At 43.4% G+C, this 27,052-nt stretch overlaps 1 protein-coding gene across 1 annotated transcript in view; it reads left to right on the top strand.

Annotated features, from left to right (window-relative positions):
• Positions 1-27,052, top strand: part of LOC137285337 (uncharacterized) — a 231,844-nt gene that overhangs the window by 188,482 nt on the left and 16,310 nt on the right. The window contains exons 49-62 of the mRNA XM_067817702.1: positions 56-284; positions 5,892-5,994; positions 6,502-6,589; positions 6,788-6,946; positions 7,640-7,795; positions 12,468-12,629; positions 13,188-13,346; positions 14,802-14,972; positions 18,093-18,248; positions 21,512-21,658; positions 21,773-21,937; positions 23,243-23,404; positions 23,894-24,052; positions 24,221-24,388. Coding sequence (XP_067673803.1) covers positions 56-284; positions 5,892-5,994; positions 6,502-6,589; positions 6,788-6,946; positions 7,640-7,795; positions 12,468-12,629; positions 13,188-13,346; positions 14,802-14,972; positions 18,093-18,248; positions 21,512-21,658; positions 21,773-21,937; positions 23,243-23,404; positions 23,894-24,052; positions 24,221-24,388 — 2,184 coding nt within the window. The remainder of the gene's footprint in view (positions 1-55; positions 285-5,891; positions 5,995-6,501; positions 6,590-6,787; positions 6,947-7,639; positions 7,796-12,467; positions 12,630-13,187; positions 13,347-14,801; positions 14,973-18,092; positions 18,249-21,511; positions 21,659-21,772; positions 21,938-23,242; positions 23,405-23,893; positions 24,053-24,220; positions 24,389-27,052) is intronic.

Raw genomic sequence — 27,052 nt, forward strand, 5'->3', positions numbered from 1 at the left:
ATCTTGTTATTTGTGAAATGTCACTCTAAATGTATTAATTTTGAAATATTTTCAGCCACATCGGATCAGAAATATTCAGTGGACTTCACCCTCATCTACCAGATGACTTTAAAGTGTACCGACTTCTTGAAATCGGGCTTGTTGAGAGAGTTGAAAAGCAAGTTTGTGAATACCCTCTCTGATCGTTGGCCGGGTCTGTGCGCTGATGAGTGCACAAACCTGGAAGCTCTAGGGCGTTGTGACGCGATGAAAATAGTTGTCAATGCCACTCTGACAAATCTTCGGTGAGTAGGAATTATCACGCATGTCAACAGTAATTAAGTAATATATATACATACCTTCCACAACAAAATCCAAGTATGACCCTCTTCATCACCAGTGAGAAGACTCCTTATGCATTTGATTTCTTATTCAAAACTTAGTGACTGTTCTATAAAGTAGCAGATAATTGAAAAATCGTTCACTTTGTGATACAAGCAACACCATTTGCACACATGCTCACTTTGGTGCACTACTAAAAAATAACGTTGGCCACTCAAAATTCCAAGATGTCCGCTCCTGAAACAGAATCTCTCTGTTATGTCCACTGTATTTGTGTCTCAACGTGTTAATTAAGATTTTATAAGAATGAAGATTTTTATGGATATCAACTTCTTTATGTGATAAGTTGGTATCCATAAAAATCTTCATTCTTATGTATTTTCGCTTCTAAATGACATTCAAAGAATTAAGATTTTGTTTATGCTATGTAGCAAATAGGATTGCTTCCAAACTTCAAGATGGCCACCACAAACGGCAAAGTGTTTCTCGTATTTTCATACCAAAACATAGGAGAATCAGCAAGTAGTCTCAATTTTCACTTTTATTATAAGACATCTAGATTGGACGATGTTGCTGAATGAAATCCATGATGGTCGGCATATGATAAACAGTTGTAAAATGAGGCAAAATACGACAGTTTTGAACCAGGTTTCGACACATTTTGTCTCCGATATGGTTGATGGTTTTCACGTTGATCAAATATACTCTTCAAAAGAAGTAGGGGATAATGATCTTTCAATTTAGACAGGAAGTGTAAATGTTAACAAACGTTCCAAGGACAGGCATCTTATGAACGCCACAACGCATATGAACGCAGTTCCCTTTATTACCACCCCTAAACACAGCGCATTATATGCACGTGCACAACGCAGTAGCCCCATACACGTGCATGGGGTCACATTCTCGATGTTGACTTTTTTTCAAGAAGGTCGAAAAATCACTGGTAACATTAATTTTGACACTCATCTTGCATCACACATTTGTTAGTGTTTGTTTCGTGGGACACCCAAGTAGGTATCAATAAATTACATGCAATAAAACCATATGCTGGTTACACCTACTTGGGTTGTCAGTCCAGATTTGAAGAGGTCATTATACGACGGTGTCATATTGGCCACACCAGGTATACGCAAGAATATCTTTTGAAAGTCGAGGATCCTCCGTTCTGCATCCCTTGTGATGAAATAATCACGGTCAAGCATGTCTTGCATGACTGTGTTGAATATTCCATCACAAGGGACAATTATTTCAAATCAAGAACTATGAAGGACCCTTTTAGTAACGTAAGTTCTTGTTTAATTATTGCATTTCTAAAAGAATTGGATTTGTTGACTGACATGTAAATAAAGAAGTATTTTATGATTGGAAGTTGAATTAGTAACTGAGATTGTTAGTGGCTGTATCCACGAGGGGGCTTGAAGTACCGTAAAATTATTGTCCTCCTGAGAGGGTACGTAAGCCCCAAAACATTTGAAGTTAAATTTAGTCTTCCTGTTTTCAGTCGTAGTATTTCTGTCATTTTAAATTGTTTTCATTCCACAGCTGTGATTATCAGGTCATGATCAGTTAATACGAGAATACAGGACAATGAGTGTTCAAGAACGGCATTATTGTGAGGAAGTATAAATTTCATATATGTTATAACTGTTTTCCTGGCTCATATGGCTCATTTACATTTGCCCCTCTAAATGATCAGATGAGCGTAAGGATGAGGAGTTACATGTCCGGTATCAGATTGAAATCCTGGTGGAATTGAGAGCTTTGCGACTTTGAGTTTGAGTAGTGTGCCTGTAGAATAGGCTATGCTAGATGCAACTATATAATATAGTTATCACACTCTTCTTAGAATGTGTGTGTACCCGTGAAGGTCCCGGGGTAGAATAGGCCTTCAGCAACCCAAGCTTGCCATAAAAGGCGACTATGCGTAAGGCGTAAGAGGCGACTACAGGGTCGGGTGGTCAGACTCGCTGACTTGGTTGACGCATGTCATCGGTTCCCAGTTGCGTAGATCGATGCTTATGTTGTTGATCACTGGATTGTCTGGTCCAGACTCGATTATTTACAGACCGCCGCCGTATGGCTGGAATATTGCTGAGTGCGGCGTAAAACTAAACTCACTCACTCACTAGAATGTGTGTATGCCTTGGTTTATTATTAAAATCTGATTTTAACATATCTTAACAATTTCAATTACTTGGAGATGAAATATGAATGTTTAATTACATTTTCGGAAAGCATATTGTTTATACCACTTATTTCTTTACATCACGTTTGTAAGCTACGACAAAAAAGAAGTAAATGTTTGTTTGGGTTCAAGTTTATCTAATTTTGTATCTATCCTATTAAAAGGAAACGCATAGCTGAAAATGGCAACATATTTATGAATGTAAGTTTGGGTGATATAGGACTGTAATAGAGAAAGCACTGTTGAAAACGCTTTGTCCAATGGAAGTAGAGGTGGGACGTAGCAAATGACGTGCAGCAAGGTCAAGGTCACAGAGCAGTCAATATCTTGTGTGACCGCAATTAGCATTAATGGCTGCCTGGCATCAACGGTTGCATCAACGGAGGAACTCTGTGAGGATGTCCCGATATTCTTCCTACCAAGCCGGAAACAAAGCAGCTAAGGTCTGTGGGTGAGAATCACACATCGATCCTGTTCGTCCGACAAATGTTCAACTGAGTTCAGATCTGGTGATCTGGAAGACAATGCAGCAAGCTGAGCACTGTGCTGAGCAAGTACATCTCTGGTGAAATTTGTATGCGATCGAGCATTGTCATGTTGGAAAATGACGTTCTGACGGTTCCTGAATGGAATGACGTAATGCCAGATGAGTTTATCACAGTAACGTTGGAGCTGTAAGATTGCTGTGGACGTCAATAACATCGGTTCTTCCACTGTAACCATAACACTTTCGACACTGGAGATGGTTTGGACACCACAATCTATGTTGTTGCTGTTCCCGCAAAGGTCCCGTAGGACGAATATATGCCTAATGAAAGCGGTTCCTGAGGGAAGTTCCTGTTCGGTGTCCTGCCACTGCAGATGCTCGACAGGATGCGGTCTTGAAAAAGTCCTGGACGGATGTGGTCACCCGATCTCTTCCTGATTGAGGATGATCACGTGTCATTTCCATGATGCTGCTGTCGATTCCAAAACCGTCATATGGTACTCTGGGACACATAAAAATGCCTTGCAATCGCTGACTGCGACTCACCAGCATTCAAACGCCCGATCGCATTGTATGCCTAGCCTAGTCTTTGTGTAGATTTCAATTTAACAAATTTAAAACGTTTTGAAATACGTTTTGCTTGAAAATCGTTTTGCGATAAACCGGTATATCGGTAATACCGTGCAGTCCTATTCACCATAGATATATCTATTAGACAATCACTTATAATTCTGATTCATTTTCCAAACAATACATGAATACTGGCTATGCGTTTCTCTGTTTGAGTCGTGTGAATTTGATTAAACATTTATATATATAATTTTGGTCTGTTTTCCGCCCAACTTCTTTGGCAAGAAAACATGTAGTAACACGTGGACAATGAAGAAGACGATATTCACTCGTTGAAGTGTACACCAGTATTTACAGCATTGCACTAATGAAGCAAACGGTCACTCGTTGAAGTGTTCACTAGTATTTACAGCATTGTACTAATGAAGCAAACGGTCACTCGTTGAAGTGTTCACTAGTATATACAGCATTGCACCAATGACACAAACGGTTACTCGTTGAAGTGTTCACCAGTATTTACAGCATTGCCCCAATGACACAAACGGTTACTCGTTGAAGTGTTCACCAGTATTTACAGCATTGCCCCAATGACACAAACGGTTACTCGTTGAAGTGTTCACCAGTATTTACAGCATTGCACCAATGACGCAAACGGTTACTCGTTGAAGTGTTCACCAGTATTTACAGCATTGCCCCAATGACACAAACGGTTACTCGTTGAAGTGTTCACCAGTATTTACAGCATTTCACTAATGAAGCAAACGGTCACTCTTTGAAGTGTTCACCAGTATTTACAGCACTGCACTAATGAAGCAAACGGTCACTCTTTGAAGTGTTCACCAGTATTTACAGCATTGCACTAATGAAGCAAACGGTCACTCGTTGAAGTGTTCACCAGTATTTACAGCATTGCCCCAATGACGCAAACGGTTACTCGTTGAAGTGTTCACCAGTATTTACAGCATTGCCCCAATGACGCAAACGGTTACTCGTTGAAGTTTTCACCAGTATTTACAGCATTGCCCCAATGACACAAACGGTTACTCGTTGAAGTGTTCACCAGTATTTACAGCATTTCACTAATGAAGCAAACGGTCACTCTTTGAAGTGTTCACCAGTATTTACAGCATTGCACTAATGAAGCAAACGGTCACTCTTTGAAGTGTTCACCAGTATTTACAGCATTGCACTAATGAAGCAAACGGTCACTCGTTGAAGTGTTCACCAGTATTTACAGCATTGCCCCAATGACGCAAACGGTTACTCGTTGAAGTGTTCACCAGTATTTACAGCATTGCCCCAATGACGCAAACGGTTACTCGTTGAAGTGTTCACCAGTATTTACAGCATTGCCCCAATGACGCAAACGGTTACTCGTTGAAGTTTTCACCAGTATTTACAGCATTGCCCCAATGACGCAAACGGTTACTCGTTGAAGTGTTCACCAGTATTTACAGCATTGCACTAATGAAGCAAACGGTCACTCTTTGAACTGTTCACCAGTATTTACAGCATTGCACTAATGAAGCAAACGGTTACTCATTGAACTGTTCTCTTTCCCAGACAGGTATGGAGTGAGCAAGCCGGGAGAAGTTATACAATTATTCCTAATTGTTATACAATAGTTATACCTAATAGTTATACAAAAGTGTTCACCTTTATTGGCAGAAACTGAATAATCAAGCATAGGGGCATTATATGAATGCGGTTGAAAAGTGTTACAGGTCCTTGTTTATAATTAGCAAATGATGTATAAACTGTAACACGTATCTGTGAACAGGGGTGAGTTAATAAAATTGTGTTTTGGTGAGAGCTGTCAGGATGGTGTAAGGCAGAGATGTGGCATGTCTAGATGGGGCCAAGTGTAATGTGGAATATCCTTCACAAAGCATAGACAACACGAGCGTGCTAAAGAAATGAGTGCAGTAAAGTACAATGCGGAAGGTGTGTAAGACTATACACGGGGTTGGTCGGTATCAGTATCCTCTTCTATTACGACAGGTTTACAGCATCAGCTGTAGTGTAAAATCATCAATTTCACTTTTGATATCTTCCTTGTGAAAGTTTGGCGACTGCAGGGGACATGAATATTGCTTGCTATTATTGGTGTTTCACTAGATTTTGTACTGACATTGTCGTAAATTTGTATCGATTTGTAAGTTACAGTCACTCTTCTACACAGCTGGTAAACGTAGAACGCTCCCTTTGTTTCACCCTGAAGCATTGTGTGCGAAGATTTTGGTGTTCATGTGTTCTGTTAGTATGAAATATGAAAAAAAAATTAAAGAGAATATGATTGTTATTGTTTGCCTTTCCTTTTATTGCCAGAGATAAGATATCCAAGGATGACGCTAGCATCACACTGTCGCCAGACGAGGTCATTAAGATAACTGCGATTGAGAGTGATGACTTGAATGATCAAACGTTCCGGGTGCGTATGCATACATCATGACCATATTTACTTGTGTTATTAACAAAACAGCTGATGTGTTGACTATTTTATCATTCATCTAGTACTGTAAAACAAGGAATTATTTACAAAAACGTTGAGCTGTACATCATATCGACATCGTGCCGCTGAACTGCTTTCCCATACAACACATTAATCAGCATCTCCCCGGTTACATCACTGTTTTGGTACACAAAGCCCTCATCCTTCTTACCTTACACTTGTGTTGTTCATGGCGCAGGCTCATCACTCATCCTGCATTAACGTTGTGTTATTCAAGGCTCTGGCCAAATGCACCACTGGCTATATCACTGTTTTGTTACTCAATGTCCTCAGTCGCCTTACATTAACGTTGTTCAAGGCTTTGGTCAACCATCCAACACAGACTACAATACTACAGTGCCAGTCAAGGTCTTCCATCACTAATGCAGCGTTATTCAAAGCTGTTGTCAGACCGTCATTGGCTACATGTCTGTCTTTTGTTTTCAGGACATCGGCCAGAGTATGTTACAGAAGGACCAAGTGGTGGTTGCCCTGAAGACATCCTGTGATGAGGCAGTCGGCACCAGCAGCTGTGGTGAGTAGCTGTCTGGCATATCGACACTATCATACTCTACATATTGACAGTATCAATACCATCTGGTTTGACAAATGATCTGACAGAAAACTGATATTTACTTCCTGGACATGAGTAGGTAATGACATGAGTAGGTAATGACATGAGTAGGTAATGACATGAGTAGGTAATGACATGAGTACTTGCTGTATCTCTCAGTTGCCTGTGGCCCTGGGTCCTTCTTCAACTCCACCTTGGGTCAGTGTGAGCTATGTCCAATTGGCACCTACTCTGACGCGCCCTCACAGACGTCGTGCAAGACGTGTGGAGTAAAGACTACTCTCCGACCTGGCGCAAGGACGCAAGCTAACTGTGTCGGTAGGCATGAACGATTACTCTGATATAAGCCCCATGCATGAACCAGCTGTATATCTCCGTATGTAAAAGAACCCCCAAACGCAAACTGCCTATCTATACCCTCACACATTCACTCTCAGAATCACCATCCCTTTGAACGGGGTTGTATATATCGCTCTTGAATCTAGCACAAAAGTAAAACTGAAATTTCTTCAGATTTTAATGAGAAACTAAACCTCTCGCAAAATTTAACCACATGCTGTTTCGTTTGTAATATTCATCCTTCACTTCACTGGTTCACACCAGGCTTTCACCAAGGGAGATCAGGGTTAGAATTGCTCTTCAGTATTCGGATGGTCAGACTCTGATTTGATAGATACATGTCATCGTTTCATAGTTACGTCGACAGATCTTCATGTAGCCAATTACAAGACAGTCTCATCCACCTTCAATTATTTACGCCTTCATAATGCTGGAATATTACCTGAAAAGGAATGCAGCGTTAAACTGCATCAAGGAAAGAAAAGAAAAAGAACAACAAAAGCCAATATCAGATTGTACAGTTTCTGTGTGTGTCGGGCCGTAGATGTTAAAGGCATAAATGTGTGGGTTATTGGTTGCCAGATATGGGAAAGGTTGGGTTGGGGTCTTCCTATCTCATCTAATCATGTTATTGTGTTTGCTCCTGCCCATATCAACATTCTGTATGTTCAGACAAATGTCCAGCTGGTCAGTACTTCAAAGTCAGCAGATGCAGCCCATGTCCACGTGACTACTACCAGGAGAAGGAGGGCCAGGCGTTCTGCTACCCATGTCCTGTCCTCAAGAGAACCAGAGTGAACGGAACAGACAGTGCTGCCAAGTGTTTTAGTGAGTAAAGAGTATTTAAGAGATTATCCTAAGCTATGTAGAATATAGTTGTGAGTTGCCGATTGATTCTATAATATCTCTGTCCAATTGTAAAAATCACTTCACACATTTTACCTGCACAAATGTTGGCATCTTAGAAATGTACATATTTGCATGTATGCTCGACGAGGAGGTATTACATAAGTCCATATCTCTATGTGTGTGGATGTCATGTCCTGCACCCCTGAAGCTGCAGAATATCAATATAAATTCAGTACAGTTGAGTCAATGTTTCTGATGTTGCTAATGGAATTGGCCTGAGTAAATATACATGTATGTCCACCAAAGAAGATAGAAATCCAAACGGACCAGCATTTGTTAACTTTGAGAATACTCTTGGACGGCTTAGCGTTGTGATAGTGTCATCTGAAAATATACGTATCCATGATCATGGTAACAATTTAGCTCATGCCATTTGCTAAATAGGTCTGCAGTGTCAGTTATGACCAACATCTGGTAACGATGGAACTGTTTGGCGCTGCGGTACAGAACGATGTCATAAACGTCCATGTTTGGGTCAGTTTATGTTCTATGTTACAGATCATTGCCCTTCTGACACTGTGTTACAGGACGATGTCATTAACTTCATGTATTGGTCACTACATGTTCCTTTACACAGGGGCACCCGTGGCGAGCCACGTCCTCGTGGTGGGTGCTGGGTAACGCCAAGAGCTCGCCGACACCCCCGTAGTGGACCCGGGGGGATATTTGGTCCACCAACCCGTTTGCCGTGGGTTGCGGCCCTGTGTCGGTGGAGGAGGGGATCCTGGTGGTTGAGGGCAATGGGAGCAAGACCAGTGTTCCTTTTGCTCAACACACCACTTCGGCCGTGACTTCACTTAGACGACAAGCCCTGAGCATTACTGTATGTAATGTTGCACAACATTCTGCGAATTATTAATGTTGGTGGAATTATTAATGTTTTAATTCTTCTGCTAGAGTATGTCATCCGAGTATCATTGGTGCTATAAGCTGGAGGCCCGCTTACTTTAGCATTCTCCTTGAGATTCTCCGTGGTGGGTGGGGAGCTCGGATGATGAACCATTTACACTAACCATGGCTTATGAAAACCCAACAAAAAACCCCAAAACGTCCACTTGATATTGACCTTGTTGATACTGACCATAGACCGTCTCTATCGATTGAGTATTGGCCGCGTTTCGTTGTCATTGAGACTCCTGACAAGACACCGTTGAAGTTGAACCCCTTTCCTGTATCCAGCAAGGGTATTCAAGGTATTGCAGGGGATGTGAAGAACATAGGACGCTTACGTTCAGGTGCCCTGCTAGTAGAGTGCGGGAAAAAGCAGCAAGCAACTAATTTGTTGAACATCAAATCTTTCGTGGACATTCCGGTCACGGTCTCTGCACACAAAACCTTGAACTCAAGCAAAGGTATCGTTAGAGATCGAGACCGATTGTTTGATGATATGTCGGAACTTGATATAGGATCTGAAATGAAGGATCAAGGTGTATTCTACGTCAAGCGCTTTTCAACTCGGAGAAACAATGAAACCATCAAAACGAACACGTATCTGTTTACTTTTTCTAATGTCCTAATGCTCCCAAATCAGTGAAGGCAGGCTACTGTAGCATTCCAGCTGATACCTACATAACAAACCCGCTAAGGTGTTTTAAATGCCAGAAATATGGACACGGTGTAAATACTTGCACATTGTCTGTTGTGTGTGCTCACTGTGGTCAGAAGACACACACAACAGAAGATTGTGACAGTGATTATAGAAAATGCACCAATTGCTGAGGCGACCATTCTTCATTTTCTAAACAATTTGGAAAGAGCAAATGGAGATCAATAAAATACATTTTCCAAAAAATGTCTCTTTTTTCCGAGGCCAAAAAACTGGTAAAGCGATCTGTACTTTCAGAAAGTTATGCTACAGTAGCAAAAACATCATCGGGGTGTAGCTCTAAAACAAGCACAGGCTGCCAAACTACCTTGACTTGGGTAAATTGCGATTCTCCACAGCTATGTCATCACAGACTGAGGAATCACTTCCTAGTACCTCAAAGTCTTCTTTTGATCACAAAACATCATCTCAGTCACACTCAAAGTCTCAAAGTCAACAAACGGTGAAAAGTAAACCGAAGCCAAAGCCTGATGCTTCAAAACAACAAAGTGGCAGAGCTCCTAAAGGGTCACAAAACAAAATTCAATTGTTCAATAAATACGGGTCTCTTGAAGACATGGACGTTTCTGAAAACGTCCATTCTAGGGCACATAGCTTGTTGCCCTCCAAAAGAGTGCGGGGTAGATCCCCAATAAATCCGCCCAAAAGATTTTATTATTATTCCAATAATATTCTACAGTGGAACTGCAGAGGATTGAGGACTAATTTACATGAATTACATCTATTAGTCCAAGATTTTACACCTTCAGCGATATGTTTCCGAGAGACATATTTAAAACAAACAGATACCTTTGACCTTCGTCATTTTAATACATATCATTGTTTTTCCCCTCCGGGTGATAGGGCCACTGGCGAATCATCCATTCTAATACTAATACTAAATTCTAAACACTTAATACTAATATGCAGGCTGTTGCAGTGAGAATTACTTTACATGTAGCGTTTACACTATGCTCGCTCTATATTTCGCCGCCTTCGCCCTTTGCCAAAACTGATCTTCAAGCTCTATATGACCAACTCCCGATGCCCTGTATTATAATGGGAGATTTAAATGGGCACAACCCACTCTGGGGTAGTGTAACTACAAACGCTAAAGGTAAATTGTTGGAGGACTTTTGTTCTGACAATGATTTATGTATTTATAATGATGGTTCTGGCACTTATTTACACCCTGGTACAGGGATTTACTCTGCTCTCGACTTGTCACTGACAAATTCACAACTCCTAAATGAATTCGAACGGTCAGTCCACGATGACCTCGGTGGAAGTGACTATTTTCCTACTATAATAAAAGCTGTAACTCCATCTGATGTTCCTCCATCATCAAGGCGGAATTTTAAAAAGGATAACTGGGCTTTATATGAAACACTGTGTGCTACAAAACTTAAACCGGAACGTTTTGCTGACGTTCCTGATGCTAAAAATTGCTTTTCTGAGGAATTGAACTCCATAGCCGATGAACCATCTCTTGAGCAGCGCCGTATAAAGTTAGCTTTACAGTACATTACTAAATTATACTCCAATGAATCTAACCCTGCCTATAACTCTGTTTTCAGTCCCCTTTATGAGGATTTATACAACAAGAAATCTTCTCTTGTTCCGCCTCTTGGGCACAGAATTAAACCATTTATTTCTTCTGCCGGCATTGAGCTGGAAAATATAGCTCCTTTCCGACTTTTTTCTTCTCCTCCTTGGGAATTAGGTAGGCCACATGTTGACCTAACATTAACTACATTTAAAAACTCAGAACCTAACTAATTACAATATAAACAGGAATATAATCAATTAAAGAGTAAATATAGCAATTACAAATCTTTGTTTACAGATGGGCCCAAGGATGGTGGCGCAGTAGCTTGTGCCACTGTCATTGGATCCAGAACAATATCTTCTAGATTACAAAATAATATCTCTATTTTCACTGCTGAAGCTAACGCCATATTAACAGCTCTTAAATATATTCAAAAGTAGGTATAAATAAATTACATGAAATAAAACCTTATATTGGTTACACCTACTTGGGTCGTCAGTCCAGATTTGAAGAGGTTATTGTACGACAATGTCGTATTGGCCACAGAAGATATACCTATAAATATTTGCTTAAAGGTGAGGATCCTCCATTTTGTATCCCTTGTGATGAGAGAACCACGTTCAAGCATATCCTGCTTGACTGTGTTGAATTCTCCATCATAAGAGATAAATATTTTTATGTAAAAACAATTTCAGATCTTTTCAACACAGTTAGTGCTCATTTAATTATTGGATTTTTAAAAGAAATTGATTTCATGAATGAATTCTGATTATTATGGTCTGTAGATAGCTGCATTTTAGTTATTGGTAGTTTAGATTAGTAACCTGAATTGAAAGTACCGTAAAATTATTGTCCTCTTGAGAGGGTACGTAAGTCCAAAACATTCACAGTAAATTTAAACTTTCCACCGTTCTTAATCGTAGTATATGTGTATTTTTAATTTTTAGGCTAGCTGTATCTAAATTGCTAACGGCTGAGGGGATGATGTAAATCCAACTAGGGTCCATGCCGGTAGCTAAGGTACTGTTAGTCCCCATGGTCCCTAGTATGGTGATCTACCTTCAGTTGTTGGCAATCTATAGTGTGTTCTTATATTGTATTGTCCGAATAGTCATGGTAGTTTTAAGTTTCCACGCTAGTTTCAATTGCAATTGTGATATTCTAGTTGTTTTACTGTCCTTCGTTGACAGATTTTACTACATGCATGCATTCCATTTAAATGTTCTCGTCACGATATGGCTGAGATATTGCCTATGTGACGTTATATATTAACTCACTCACTCACTCCATTATACAGGCGACTATCCTTCTGGCACTGTGTATCAGGACGATGTCATTAGCATCCAAGTGTTGGTCAATTTATGTTCCATGTTACAGATGGCTGTCTTTCCGTTACTGTGTATCAGGACGATGTCATTAGCATCCAAGTGTTGGTAAGTTTATGTTCCATGTTACAGATGGCTGTCCTTCTGGCACTGATCTGCAGGACGATGGATCATGTAAGGATTGTGCTCAGGGCTACTTCAGGACGCGCAACCTGCAAGACAGCTGTGAGAAATGTCCGAGTGGAAAAACCACGGAAGGAACTAAAACTACCTCGTCGTCCGGCTGTAACTTACGTTAGTATCATCTTATTGCCAGATTAGTCTGAAACGATACCGATGATGTCTGTTCGAAGCCCCGGTATGACACAATCCCCAACAAGCTGTAGGATCTGTGATTACCGTGATACGTGCAATCCCAAATATAAGATATTTTGCAAGGTAACCCTTTCTTGTCATAGGTTTCACTTACGTCACGGCCCAGGTAAACACCTCCACCAAAATGATGATAGGTGTAACATGGCGCACTGAGCTGACAGAAGAAAGGATTCACCTGAATTTGCTGCAAATGAATACTGTACAAATGCGTTTGTTTATTGTTTAACGCCAGACTAAGCAATATTAGGGCGGTCTAGAATGATATCGCCGGCCCAGAATATTTCAATGTGGTTTAAAAATTATAAAAAATTAGTTTCGTAACCAGATACATTCTTAAATATGTCTGTTTCTAATCTGCAAACATAATCTGATAATTTTGTAAACAGTTTTCGCATTTTGAAATGTGATGTCTCTTTGAGTAGAATAATGCATTCCTGGTCGGTTCTGGAGAATAGGTTGGTTGTTTCTGCTTGCCAGCTGAATGTCCGCCTGGTAACTACATAAATGGCAGCAACATATGCACGAAATGCCCAGTGGGACAGTTTCAGCCAAGACCGCTACAGAGGGAGTGTACCGAATGCCCGACAGGCCACTCAACTCAACATGAAGGGTCTGTGAATGCTACTAATTGTAAAGGTAACTGGAGGGAAACAATATATGTGCACTGACTTCATCCATGGAAAGAGGTTACCGTGGACTTCCGTTACCTAACTCAACCACCGCGCAGAATGTCAGCAAAGTGACTCATCCATCCATCGTACCTTCCACGACACACAGTCAGCAATCTGACCCAATCACACATCACGACACACAGTCAGCTATCTGACCCAATCACACATCACGACACACAGTCAGCTATCTGACCCAATCACACATCACGACACACAGTCAGCTATTTGCCCCTCTAAATGATCAGATGAGCGTAAGGATGAGGAGTTACATGTCCGGTATCAGATTGAAATCCTGGTGGAATTGAGAGCTTTGCGACTTTGAGTTTGAGTAGTGTGCCTGTAGAATAGGCTATGCTAGATGCAACTATATAATATAGTTATCACACTCTTCTTAGAATGTGTGTGTACCCGTGAAGGTCCCGGGGTAGAATAGGCCTTCAGCAACCCAAGCTTGCCATAAAAGGCGACTATGCGTAAGGCGTAAGAGGCGACTACAGGGTCGGGTGGTCAGACTCGCTGACTTGGTTGACGCATGTCATCGGTTCCCAGTTGCGTAGATCGATGCTCATGTTGTTGATCACTGGATTGTCTGGTCCAGACTCAATTATTTACAGACCGTCGCCATATAGCTGGAAGTGCGACGTAAAACTAAACTCACTCACTCACTAACCTAATCACACACCATGACACACTGTCAGCAAGCTAACCAACCCATACACCACGACACACTGTCAGCATGCTAACCAACTCATACACCACGACACACTGTCAGCAATCTGACCCATAGACCCACCACGACACGAGTCAGCGATTATGACCCACTCACACACCACGGCACACTGTCAGCAATCTGACCCATTCACACACTTCATCTCAATAAAGTTTTATTACTCATGACCAATTTCTAATTGATATTTGGTGTTCGTCTGGTATGAAGTTCTGCTTGCAGTGAAAGGCAGCTTCCATCTAAATCTTGTATGCGTTTATCTCACTAGCATTCTGCGGAGCTTCCACTAATTACATATCTTATATGTGAATATCTCACTAGCATTCTGCGGAGCTTCCACTAATTCGATATCTTGTTTGTGTTTATCTCACCAGTATTCTGCGGAGCTTCCACTATTTCCATATCTTGTATGCGTTTATCTCACCAGCATTCTGCGGAGATTCCACTGATTCCATATATTGTATGTGTTTATCTCACCAGTATCCTGCGGAGCTTCCACTAATTTTATATCATGTATGTGTTTATCTCACCAGTATTCTGCGGAGTTTCCACTATTTCCATATCTTGTATGCGTTTATCTCACCAGCATTCTGCGGAGATTCCATTAATTCCATATCTTGTATGGTGTTTACCTCACCAGCATTCTGCGGAGATTCCAGTAATTCCGTATCTTGTATGTGTTTATCCAACCAGCATTCTGTGCCGCTGGCCAGCAGGTCAATGGCACCCAGTGTGAGCAGTGTCCAAGAGGAACCTGGAATGATGGGTCGTCCCAGATGCGCTTCTCGGTCTGTGAGGCGTGTTCTGATGCTAATTTTACAACAGAGTCAACTGGCGCCACCAGTGCTACGAACTGCACACTGAGTGAGTCAATTTCCATAGAAGCTGAGCAGCAGGTGACAAGTGTCATAGATGCTTTCTTCTTCATTTCACGTCCTGTCTGTTTGATGGGATGTTATTAAGTACCAATAACCTATTCTGAAGGTTGAAATGTAAGGGTTACAACTGTGAGATTGTCACGTGTTCGCCATTTTCATTAAATGTGAATTTTGTCTGTTACAGAAACGAAACTATGAGTATGAAATGTCAATGCTAATTTATTTCAGCATACAGAGATACTTGATAAGTGTAAATTTGCTGTCTTTTTCGAAGTGGCAGCTATTTCACTTGTCTATTGCAAGTATGCTGCTGCACGTGTGAGTGGATCAGTCCATTACGTGGTAGGGGGTATTTGTTCTTTATCCTTGTTATCACATTTATATTTCGATCTGTTACAGCAGCTGTGCAGCCCCATAGGTGATGCCAGGCGTATCTTAGGGACAGACGGCGCCTTCGACTAGGGCTCCTCCGCCGGTCCCGGATGTTACAGACGCAATACTGAGAGAAGAGTGCATCCGATTACCTGCGCCGGCGCCTGTGGGAGCATCTCAAGCTACAGATACGCTGGATGTAGAGAAGTCGGCGTTTGGCGTTTGGAGCGCCGCCGGGCGCCACAGCTTTTACCAGTGATAGAACAGGACGAACGGGTATCAGGAGGTCTAGATCCAGAAGTCGGATCCCGGAGCAGCTCATCCAGCGTATGTTGGCGCCGCCGTTCGTTGTCCAGAACACCGGATCGTCGGAGCAGATTTCTCTACCGCAGAAGAAGGAGTTGACGTTCACGGTCCTGGTCAGCGTCACCTGCTCATGCCAGACAGTCGGCGCACAGGAAGGGGGCGCAGGAGCCCAAGTCGACCATTTCTTGGAATACTGGCGAAGAACAATACTTCTCCCCCGACTATGAGGCGGACCCCGAATTGCCCTTCCCCGGCGTCAGAGGTAAACAGCGCCAGAGCTATCAGGGTGGACCCGGAACTCATGATCCCGCTACATTCCATGTTGGCTGATGCCATATCTTCCCTGAATAAAGACTTTGCTATTCTATCGTTAAATGCTACGATCAGAGCGCCCAAGCCAAAGAAGCAGGACTACAAGGTGCATAGTCTCGACTTTGCAGACTCCGGGGCGGTGTTGGGTGAGGAAATCAGAAGACTATGGTATAGGACTCCAGATTACAGGGCATTGACACGGTGCTGCGGCGCATCCTCAAGCCTGTCCCAGCACAAGCATCAGCTACTTCGGTGGTGGCTGTGGATTTAACGTAACCTAACAAGTCCCGATTGGAACATCTGTTGTCACTTTTTCTTTTTCAAGCCAAAGTGTTACATGACCTATTAGGACATGTCCGGACATCCCTAGCGATGATGACAGTAGTGCGCAGGATGGGGTTTTTGGACGCACGCTCAGGGCAGGAAGAGTTTAAACGGCGTCTTATTAAAACTCCTTTCTTCTCACAAGCCCTCTTCGGCAATGCCATTCCAGAAGTTTACAAGGAACATCCTGAATTAGCGAACATGGAGGTGGTTTTGTCGGCGTTTGAAGCCCTCTCATCTGCTTTTTGTGATAAAACGGGTACACGCAGCAGAGGCAATGTTAGAGGAGATGTTACATCCCGAGGGGGGAATCCGTCAGATCTGCCTTTATAAGAGGTCGTGGCCAAGGCTTCATAGAAGCCGATCGTCGCAAGCCATCAGACACAACCAGGGAAGTCCCCGCCACTCCCGGCAGAGGGAAGGGGAAGCGCCCCTATTCAAGACATTGAGGGTGTCACCTGTCACGACTGGGACCTCCCGCCCCCAGCCGTGCCAGTTTTCTCTACACCAGTAGGTGGGAGGCTGGGCATCTTTTGGAGGAACTGGTCCATCCTCGAGGTTCCCTACGTTACCATAATTCTAAAGAAGGGCTACAAACTACCGGTCATACAGCCTCCATCGTTGACATCTCAGTCGTCGACACGGGTGTATCCGGAGGCGCAGCATCAGTTGTTGGCGGACAGCATCGAAGTATTATTAGGGAAGAATGTCATCGAGGAAGTGCTGGACCCACACCTCTTGCTAGGGTTCTAGCCTCTGGTCTTCCTCATTCCCAAGAAGGACTCCGACAAACAGCGCATGATTCACAACATGGCGGCATTCAACGATCGGTACTTGATGGAGCCTCCTCACTTCACGTTACAGAGGTACCTCCTCCCGTACATACAGGCAGACGATGTTATGACGCGCCTTTTGCTTCCGGTACATCTGCAACAATACCTGCGCTGGTGGACAATCCAGTTGAACGTCTGCGACAGAGTTTGTTTGACCAAGTTTGTACAGGATCACGAACTATTTGTCGATGCGTCACTCCAGGGTTGGGGTGCGCATCTAAACGATCGGATAGCCTCGGGGCTCTGTTGCGACGTAGCAGCAAACTGGCATATCAACAATCTCGAACTGGAAGCGGTGATTCTAGCTGTAAGCCACTGGTCGTCGTTGCTACGCCACTCCAACCTACTGATCGTTTCAGACAACGCGACGATAGTTTGGCTGATTTTTAGACAGGGACAACCAGATCCAAGTCCCTACTGGGTCAGATGTTACGCCTAGCCAGCGTCCTAGACGCAAATGACATCGAGGTCAGAGCTTGTCATATCCCGGGTTGCAGAAACGTCCTAGCCAATGTGCTCTCTCGAGCAGGGAAGCCTTCCCCGACCGAGTGGACGCTTCACCCGGAGATATTTCAGCTCATTTGTCAAGTTCACGGGCGCCCACTGATAGACCTATTTGCCACGAAGTTCAACGCTCAGCTTCCAGTGTACGTGTCTCCGATACCAGACCCGGCAGCTTGGACGGTTGACGCTCTGTCGATGTCTTGGGAAGAACTGAATGCGTACGCCTTCCCGCTGCCATTACTAGTTCTAGTGGTAGTGGCGAAACTCAAGCTCACGGTGATGATTCGCCTGCTTTTGATAGCGTCCTTAAGCATACGACCCTTGTGTCGCATATTTATCTACCAAGTATCACTGGAAAACTTTCATGACATTCAATAGTGACTTTTTAGTCAGTTAAAATAACGATACTATGGATCTGTGAATAATGATAAGAGTCAACATGACACTACTTTCAGGAAACTGCCCCCCTGGATACAAAATCGGAAACAGTACCTGCGAGCCATGTGGATTTGGAGAGTACCAACCACTTCGGGCTATGAGCAAATGTGAAAGTTGTGGCCCGGATCGGAATACGTCATTGACCGCATCTACTTCACGAGATCAGTGCACAAGTAAGTGGCTGTACAACATGGTGCAGACATCATCAGTGTAAAAGTAGGTGACGTCCACTGTTAACATGGTACAGACTTAGACAATTGCAAGTAGGTAACGTCCACTGTTAACATGGTACAGACTTAGACAATTGCAAGTAGGTAACGTCCACAGTAAAACATGGTACAGTCTTGGACAATGTACAAGTAGGTGACGTCTACCGTAAAACATGGTACAGTCTAACCTAATGTACAAGAAGGTGACGACCACGGTAAACACGGTACAGACTTAGACAATTACAAGTAGGTGACGTCCACCGTAAAACATGGTACAGTCTAACCTAATGTACAAGTAGGTGACGTCCACCGTAAAACATGGTACAGTCTAACCTAATGTACAAGTAGGTCACAACCACTGTGAACATGGTAGAGACTTGAACAATGTACAAGTAGGTGACGTCCACCGTAAAACATGGTACAGACTTAGACAATTACAAGTAGGTGACGTCCACCGTAAAACATGGTACAGTCTAACCTATTGTACAAGTAGGTGACGTCCACTGTAAACATGGTACAGTCTAACCTAATGTACAAGTAGGCGACGTCCACCGTAAAACATGGTACAGTCTAACCTAATGTACAAGTAGGTCACAACCACTGCAAACATGGTACAGACTTAGACAATTACAAGTAGGTGACGTCCACAGTAAAACATGGTACAGTCTTGGACAATGTACAAGTAGGTGACGTCCACCGTAAAAGATGGTACAGTCTAACCTAATGTACAAGTAGGTGACGTCCACCGTAAAACATGGTACAGTCTAACCTAATGTACAAGAAGGTGACGACCACGGTAAACACGGTACAGACTAGGACAATGTACAAGTAGGTGAGGTCCACTGTAAAACATGATACAGACTAGGCCAATGTACAAGTAGGTGACGTCCACCGTAAAATATGTTTCAGATTTGGACAATGTACAATGTACAAGTAGGCAACATCCACTGTCTGGCAGTGTTTCCACGGTAACCGTGTTATGTGTTGACATCGAGCTTAGTTCATGTATTATTCTTATATGTGGTTCCGTCTGTGGAGACGCTCTACATGAGAAGTCTGCGATCAGTCATGAACATCCACTGGCGAGACCGGTTCACAAACCCTGATGTACTGGATAGAGCTAATATGATGAGCATCGAGGCAATTATACTGAAAGCCAAGCTCTGTTGGGTTGGTTATGTGATCCGGATGGATGACCACAAGCTGTCCAAGCAGCTCACGTATGGCGAACCTTCCTCTGGGAATAGGAACCAAGGCAGACCACACAAGGGATTCCAAGACAATGTTAAGTCCAACATAAGACACTCTGACATCCCTGCCAAACAGTTAGAGCAGCATACTATGGGCAGGTCAGGCTAGCGGGCCCTCATTACCCGAGCCCGAGACAAATTTGATTGGAAGAGGGGAGCTGATGAACCTCAAACAAGCTGACTCTGATCCCCCAGACAGTGACTATGTCCCCACGGCATGCGCGTCAGCCGATCGGCCTTCACAGCCGTGCCCACACAAGAAAAAGACTTGACACATGAGCATAGTCATCATCGGATCGATGGACAACCAATAAGGCTCCGTCTGTGTAGACTTGTGGAGTAAATTGGCGGTGCTAACCACTGTAGTCTATATTGGTATGTGGGTATCCGTCTGTGTAGGTTTGTGGAATGGATTGGTCGTGCTAACCACTGTAGTCGATATTGGTATATGTGGCTTCGTCTGAGTAGACTTGTGGAATGGTTTGGCGGTGCTAACCACTGTAGTCTATATTGGTATGTGGGTATCCGTCTGTGTAGGTTTGTGGAATGGTTTGGCGGTGCTAACCACTGTAGTCTATATTGGTATATGTGGCTCCGTCTGAGTAGACTTGTGGAATGGATTGGCGGTGCTAACCACTGTAGCCTATATTGGTATATGTGGTTCCGTCTGTGTAGACTTGTGGAATGGTTTGGTGGTGCTAACCACTGTAGTTTATATTGGTATGTGGGTATCCGTCTGTGTAGACTTGTGGAATGTATTGACGGTGCTAACCACTGTACATAGTCTATATTGGTATGTGGGTATCCGTCTGTGTAGGCTTGTGGAATGGATTGGTGGTGCCAACCACTGTAATCTATATTGGTATGTGGGTATCCGTCTGTGTAGGCTTGTGGAATGGTTTGGCGGTGCTAACCACTGTAGTCTATATTGGTATGTGGGTATCCGTCTGTGTAGGCTTGTGGAATGGTTTGGTGGTGCTAACCACTGTAGTCTATATTGGTATGTCTGATTCCGTCTGAGTAGACTTGTGGAATGGATTGGCGGTGCTAACCACTGTAGTCTATATTGGTATGTGGGTATCCGTCTGTGTAGGTTTGTGGAATGGTTTGGCGGTGCTAACCACTGTAGTCTATATTGGTATATGTGGCTCCGTCTGAGTAGACTTGTGGAATGGATTGGCGGTGCTAACCACTGTAGCCTATATTGGTATATGTGGTTCCGTCTGTGTAGACTTGTGGAATGGTTTGGTGGTGCTAACCACTGTAGTTTATATTGGTATGTGGGTATCCGTCTGTGTAGACTTGTGGAATGTATTGACGGTGCTAACCACTGTACATAGTCTATATTGGTATGTGGGTATCCGTCTGTGTAGGCTTGTGGAATGGATTGGTGGTGCCAACCACTGTAATCTATATTGGTATGTGGGTATCCGTCTGTGTAGACTTGTGGAATGGTTTGGCGGTGCTAACCACTGTAGTCTATATTGGTATGTGGGTATCCGTCTGTGTAGGCTTGTGGAATGGTTTGGCGGTGCTAACCACTGTAGTTTATATTTGTATGTGGATATCCGTCTGTGTAGGCTTTTGGAATGGTTTGGCGGTGCTAACCACTGTAGTTTATACTGGTATGTGGGATTCCGTCTGTGTAGGCTTGTGGAATGGTTTGGCGGTGCTAACCACTGTAGTCTATATTGGTATGTGGATATCCGTCTGTGTAGACTTGTGGAATGGTTTGGCGGTGCTAACCACTGTAGTCTATATTGGTATATGTGGCTCCGTCTGAGTAGACTTGTGGAATGGTTTGGCGGTGCAAACCCGGTAGTGTGTTCAGCTAGAATTGATAGCCCAGTTTACTCCGTCACTGTCATTATTGTTATAGATGTATGGCTGGGGTCAACGATTACTTTACACACCTTCTAAATACCAGATTTGGTATTTTTGCATACGTTAAGAATCAACTTTACTTTGTCTTTACAGTTTACTGTGGTCCTGGAAAGCAGGGAAGTAGTGGCGATTGCGACCTTTGTCCCGAAGACACCTTCAAAAACCAGTCTGGGTTCTCCGTCTGCACACAGTGTGAGGGCAACGTGACGTCACCAGTGGCTAGAACATTATGCAACGTCAGTAAGTAGGTCATTCAATCAACAACAACCACGATAACGTTTTTGACGACAAGTACATTGTTGGGGAATTCACATTGAAGGTTACTGTTGTCACATTTTCACCCTTCTGTTTCAGCGTTCTGTGACCGAGGGGTTGGTTATAATTTGACTGAGAAGACATGCTATGTATGTCAGAAAGGGTACTACAAGGACAACAGAGGCAACACGCCCTGCACACCATGTTCCAAGAACTATACCACGTTTGGCACCTATACACAAGAGGCATCCGGCTGTGATGAACGTACGTATAAACCACTCTCTAAGTGAACAATGACTGCATGTATACACCACAGTCTAAGTGACCAATGACTGCATGTATACACCACAGTCTAAGTGGCCAATGACTACATGTATACAGCACAGTCTAAGTGACCAATGAACGCAGGTAGACACCGCAGTTTATGTGACCATTGAACCTACGCATACACCAGAGTCTAGTGAACAATGAAGGTGCATATACACTATAGTCCTAGTGAACAGTTAAGTGAACACTGAACCTAAGTATTCACCACACTCCTAGTGAACATTGAACCTAAGTATGCACCATAGTCCTAGTGAACATTAAACCTAAGTATGCACCACAGTCTAAGTTAACAACGATCGCATATATACACCACAGTTTAAGTGAACAATGAACAGTCAGTCTGTGAAAAAGACCTAGATTTCAGTTTCATCGGTGAAGTTGATGTCTATCAGCAAGGTCAGAATTCGTATGTTGACATCTATCTGTTCCCTGCAAGCTTTGTCCTAGTTACTTGGTCCTGCTCATGCCTTAGAATACTCTGAAAAAGCTGTTGTTTTATTTGCGCTAGGTCACAGGTACTTCCAGTTACTTCCAATTTTGTGTACAATATACTTTATGTTGTAATTACCATTTCCCTGTATTTGTGATTACCATTTTGTTATGCCTTAATCTGTGATTACCATTTCCTTATGTCTGATTACCATTTCCTTGTGTCTGTAATTACCATTTCGTCTGTTACATTAGCAGATGCAAATTCAAACTCAGAAAACGATATGCTAGGAATCCAGGGTCCAACCGTTTTACCAAATGCAGTTTTTAGAGGCTGCATCATGAAATTAACCGATTCGCTAGTTCCATACAAACTCCAGCACAGTTGTGACATTTGCTGCACTCAACAGAGTGGCGTTATAAAACTGGGATGGATAGTGCTAATGGTCGACAAATGCCAAGACTGAAAATCCATGCCGAAAATAATGGACTTGGATAGTGATTTGATTTGAGATGTGTCCCTTGTATGATACCCCACCCCCACCCAGCTGTCTCTGCTAACTCTCACATCACTGCTATTCCGACAAAAAAAGCCGCAGTACATAATACAACTACGTATTGTTGAAAACAGTGTCATGAAAAATACTATATGTACTACATTTTATCAGAAACGGGTCCTCAGAAACAATGATTACAATCACATTTAATCATGTTTTTCAACCAATCAGATTACAGAACACAGTAACTTTTGGTTTACAATTACCATTAACTTGACACATCCCATAGCAAGTTCTGTTTATTCTGTCAATTCAGTGAACTGTGAGCCCGGATACTTTGCCCACCAGACCGCCACATGTACACCGTGCCCTACAGGGTACTACAAAGGCGCCGTGGGGACGCAGAACTGCACCAAGTGTGATGCCGGCATGACCACACAAGGAGAAGGTTCAACTGCCTCTGCTGCCTGCAGCCTGAGTAAGGACGAATCTTTCAAAAAGGAATCGGTTATCGAAGTGTCTACATTTCACTACATTTAGTGGCGTGAGACCGAAAGTGTAACAAATATTTTGCAGTGAGACTTACACCTGCTGTTGGTGTACTTCAGTAATGGTGGAGTGAGTGTGAGTGAGTGTAGTTTTATGCCGCACTCAGCAATATTCCAGCTATATGGCAGCGGTCTGTAAATAATCACATCTAGACCAGACAATCCAGTGATCAACAACATGAGGATCGATCTGCACAACTGGGAATAAATGACATGTGGCAACCAAGTCAGCGAGTGACCACACGATCCCGTTAGCCGCCTCTTACGACAAGCATAGTCGCCTTTTATGGTAGGCATGGGTTACTGAAGACCTATTCTACCCCGGAATCTTCATGGGTCAGTAATGTTGGAGAGAGTGGCACATGACTTATACATTTGCAGGTGAGCGTGGCACATGACCTATTCGTGTTTTATTTCAGAACTTTGTCCTGCGGGAGAGTACAGAACTGCGGACAACGCCTGTCAGAAATGTGCAGTGGGGGAATACCAGAATAACACAGGACAGACACAGTGTTCTAAGTGTGAAACAGGATTCACCACCCTCTCCACGGGTTCCAGTAAAACCACAGATTGTCTACGTATGTACTTCATCTTGTACCTTGCCTTAATTTTCCCGACTCAACATGAAAAAGCTTGTGATCATGCGACTCAGAAACTGCGCTTGGTTAAAACCATTCCTTCTACAACTTGCCAAACCTTTGTTAGAATCATTACTCTCTCTCTAACCCACTGTGATATCCTTCCAGCTACCTGTGCAGCAGGACAGTACTTGAATGTGACGTCACACTTGTGCATCCCGTGTCCCCTAGGCACCTACCTGCCCACAGCAGGAACCACCCAGCAGTGTCGCCAGTGCCCGACCGGCAATACGACGACCTTGACTGGATCAACTGATGAAAGCAACTGTTCACTAGGTACATGGAACGTTATCATTATTGTTTGAAGATACAATGTTCTCGACAACTGACATATGTGAATGTGGCGTTAAAATAAAACAACAAGGACGTGCGTATTTATTCACAGGTGTATTTTAGGTGGTATGTACACTCACTCATGCTCCCTTTCCCTTTCGAGGGTTACACGGAAACTTGAATCCCTTTCTTCCCGAAAACATCTCTTGCAGAGATATCAACTCAGCCTGTCTTTAAAGGGAAGACTCCTATTAGGAGCATCCCGCTCCACTAGACAGTCGAGGTCGTCAGTGCCTGCTACCTAAGTCCGATAAAAATAGGACGACACCCCCTCAGCCAGTCTACATCAATGGCATCCTTCGCGGACTCTATCCAGACATAGCTCCAGTTTTGGACAATGAGGCTATGAAAGATGTGGGCCCAGCCATCTATACTGAGAAAGTATTCTGGGTTGAAGGTGGCTTGCCGATATCTTTGATGCACTGTGACTCCAACTCGTCAGAGACGTATTGCATCAAAGATTATGACCTTGAGACTTGGAAGACAACCTTCGAGAGGTTAACGAGGTCCCAAGGACAACATATCCCATCGTTCAGCACAAGATACTTCCCGTTTCACGACGTGGAACCATTCCCCACGGTTCCGGAGTTATATGAGGATTACTCAGAACTCAGCAACTCAAAATCACGCAACCATAGAGTCGACGACAAGAAATTGGCCAACTCGACTAAAAGGAGGTCGTACTTCAGACTTGCGAGGTCCCAGGCCATCAACGACGCCACGATCAGCGCCTTGCAGTCTCCACTGTTTTGTCAGTACTTGTCTCTCAGAGGAAGGACCAAGAGTGTATCTCGGATCACCTCGCAATTACCTCGGCAGGTATCACCCTGTTATGTCACCAAGGTCTTCTAGCAGTATCTACATGGTCGAAACTCTACACGAAGCCTCTGCTATGCAAACCCTGGACTGCACTTACATTATTTGATGTTATAGCTAAAATGGATAAAAATTACATTAAAACGACCGAACGTTATCAGGAATGAGCCGTCCACTGTAACTTGATAATGCCCGCAAAATGCTTGACGACGGACCATTATCAAGCCCGTTGTTAGGTGACGTCATAAATAGCTCAGCTGTTGAAGTTCAATCACCTACGGCTTGGGTTCAATATTGACCCTATATCTGGCTCACATTCGTCACATGTGCCTGTGCCATTATGCACTTTCCTGCCTGTGCCAACCATACCATAAATGACAACATACAGCTATGAAAATATCGACTTGAAGTCTAACATTGTTGGTCACGGAAAACAATGGCGTCTGGTAGTATGAGCAAAAGTCAAGGTCGAATGTCGTCGCTCTCAATGGTATCGTTGTCTGTGTTGTTCTATGACGTGTCTATATTTGTAAAATGTGTGTCAGTGACCTCCGTCGTTTTGTTGTTGGCAGTAAATAATTCTAAACTGATGCCGCTGTTTTTATCCTCATTAAAAAAAATTCTATTCATTTTAGCTATAATAACGGTAAGGCTATCTTTCGCATATTATCATTTGCAGAAGCCCTCTGTCATTTCAACTGCCCTCCTTCATCTAGCACTTAATGAAAGACCACGGGCTTCTGCAAATGATAATGGCCTGAAAAATACCCTTACCGTTATAACAGCACCCGACAGATATCCAGAGACGTGGCCCAGGAAGGTAAGGACATGATGCCGATCAAGTCCGTGCAGACTATGAACAACGTACAGGCAGACTATTCTTTGAAACCAGTTCCTGTCCACGTTTGCAGTGATATAGAAGGTCAAGAACAAGAGGTATCCGTTATCCTGAAGTGGAAGATCTCAAGGTTTTCGTCACTCATCCAACAACGCCAGAGCTCACTCTGGCCGAGGTCGCGTTTCCGTCAACTTCTGGTCATACCATCACACCCAGCTGTTCCTGTGCAATTATCAACCGTGGAAGATCTATCTACTACTTGGAGAACTGGAGACTACTAGAGGATGAGTAAGTTGTTTTAGTGCTGCACGAAGGTTGCAAGATAAAAGCTCAAGGTGATGCAAGTTTTCACTGGCAACCAGCAGGTACACAGATACCCCATCAAGTTGACTGAGGCCATCGCCTCAAAGAACCCCCAAAGAACGCCGCACAGATCGTGGATCAACACAGTCTGGTACCAAAGAAGAACTCAAAGAACTCCAAAGAGAAGATCCACTTCATCCTCAATATGAAGCATTTCAGCTTAGACTTCTTTCTGAAACTAAACATGCTCAAGCTGCTGCATTTATCTCAACTGCGACATCTGATCATATAAAACGATTATCTAGCCAGACATCCGTCTACTGACGCAAATGAGCTAGCTAGTCAACCATCTGAAGTCGGAACTACAGCCATCACAGAATCTGCAGTTCCTTCTCATTCCGTTCCAGACCGCGTCACCATTCCAGAAGATCGGCGGTCAAGCATCCTGGCGTGTATTCTCTCATCGCACCACTGTCGATAAGAGCGTGGCAGTGTCTACTGGGTCTGCTCACGTCAACACGCGCCGAGGACGACTGCAGTTACGACTGCTGCAATTTTTCCTCAGTCCTCATCACGACAGTCTGTAGGTTTCCATCCCTCAGGGCCTGACGTCTTATCTACGTTTGTGGACAGATAAGCTGAATGTCTGC

Source organism: Haliotis asinina, chromosome 5, assembly GCF_037392515.1.
Source record: "Haliotis asinina isolate JCU_RB_2024 chromosome 5, JCU_Hal_asi_v2, whole genome shotgun sequence".
Classification (NCBI taxonomy): Eukaryota; Metazoa; Mollusca; class Gastropoda; order Lepetellida; family Haliotidae; genus Haliotis; species Haliotis asinina.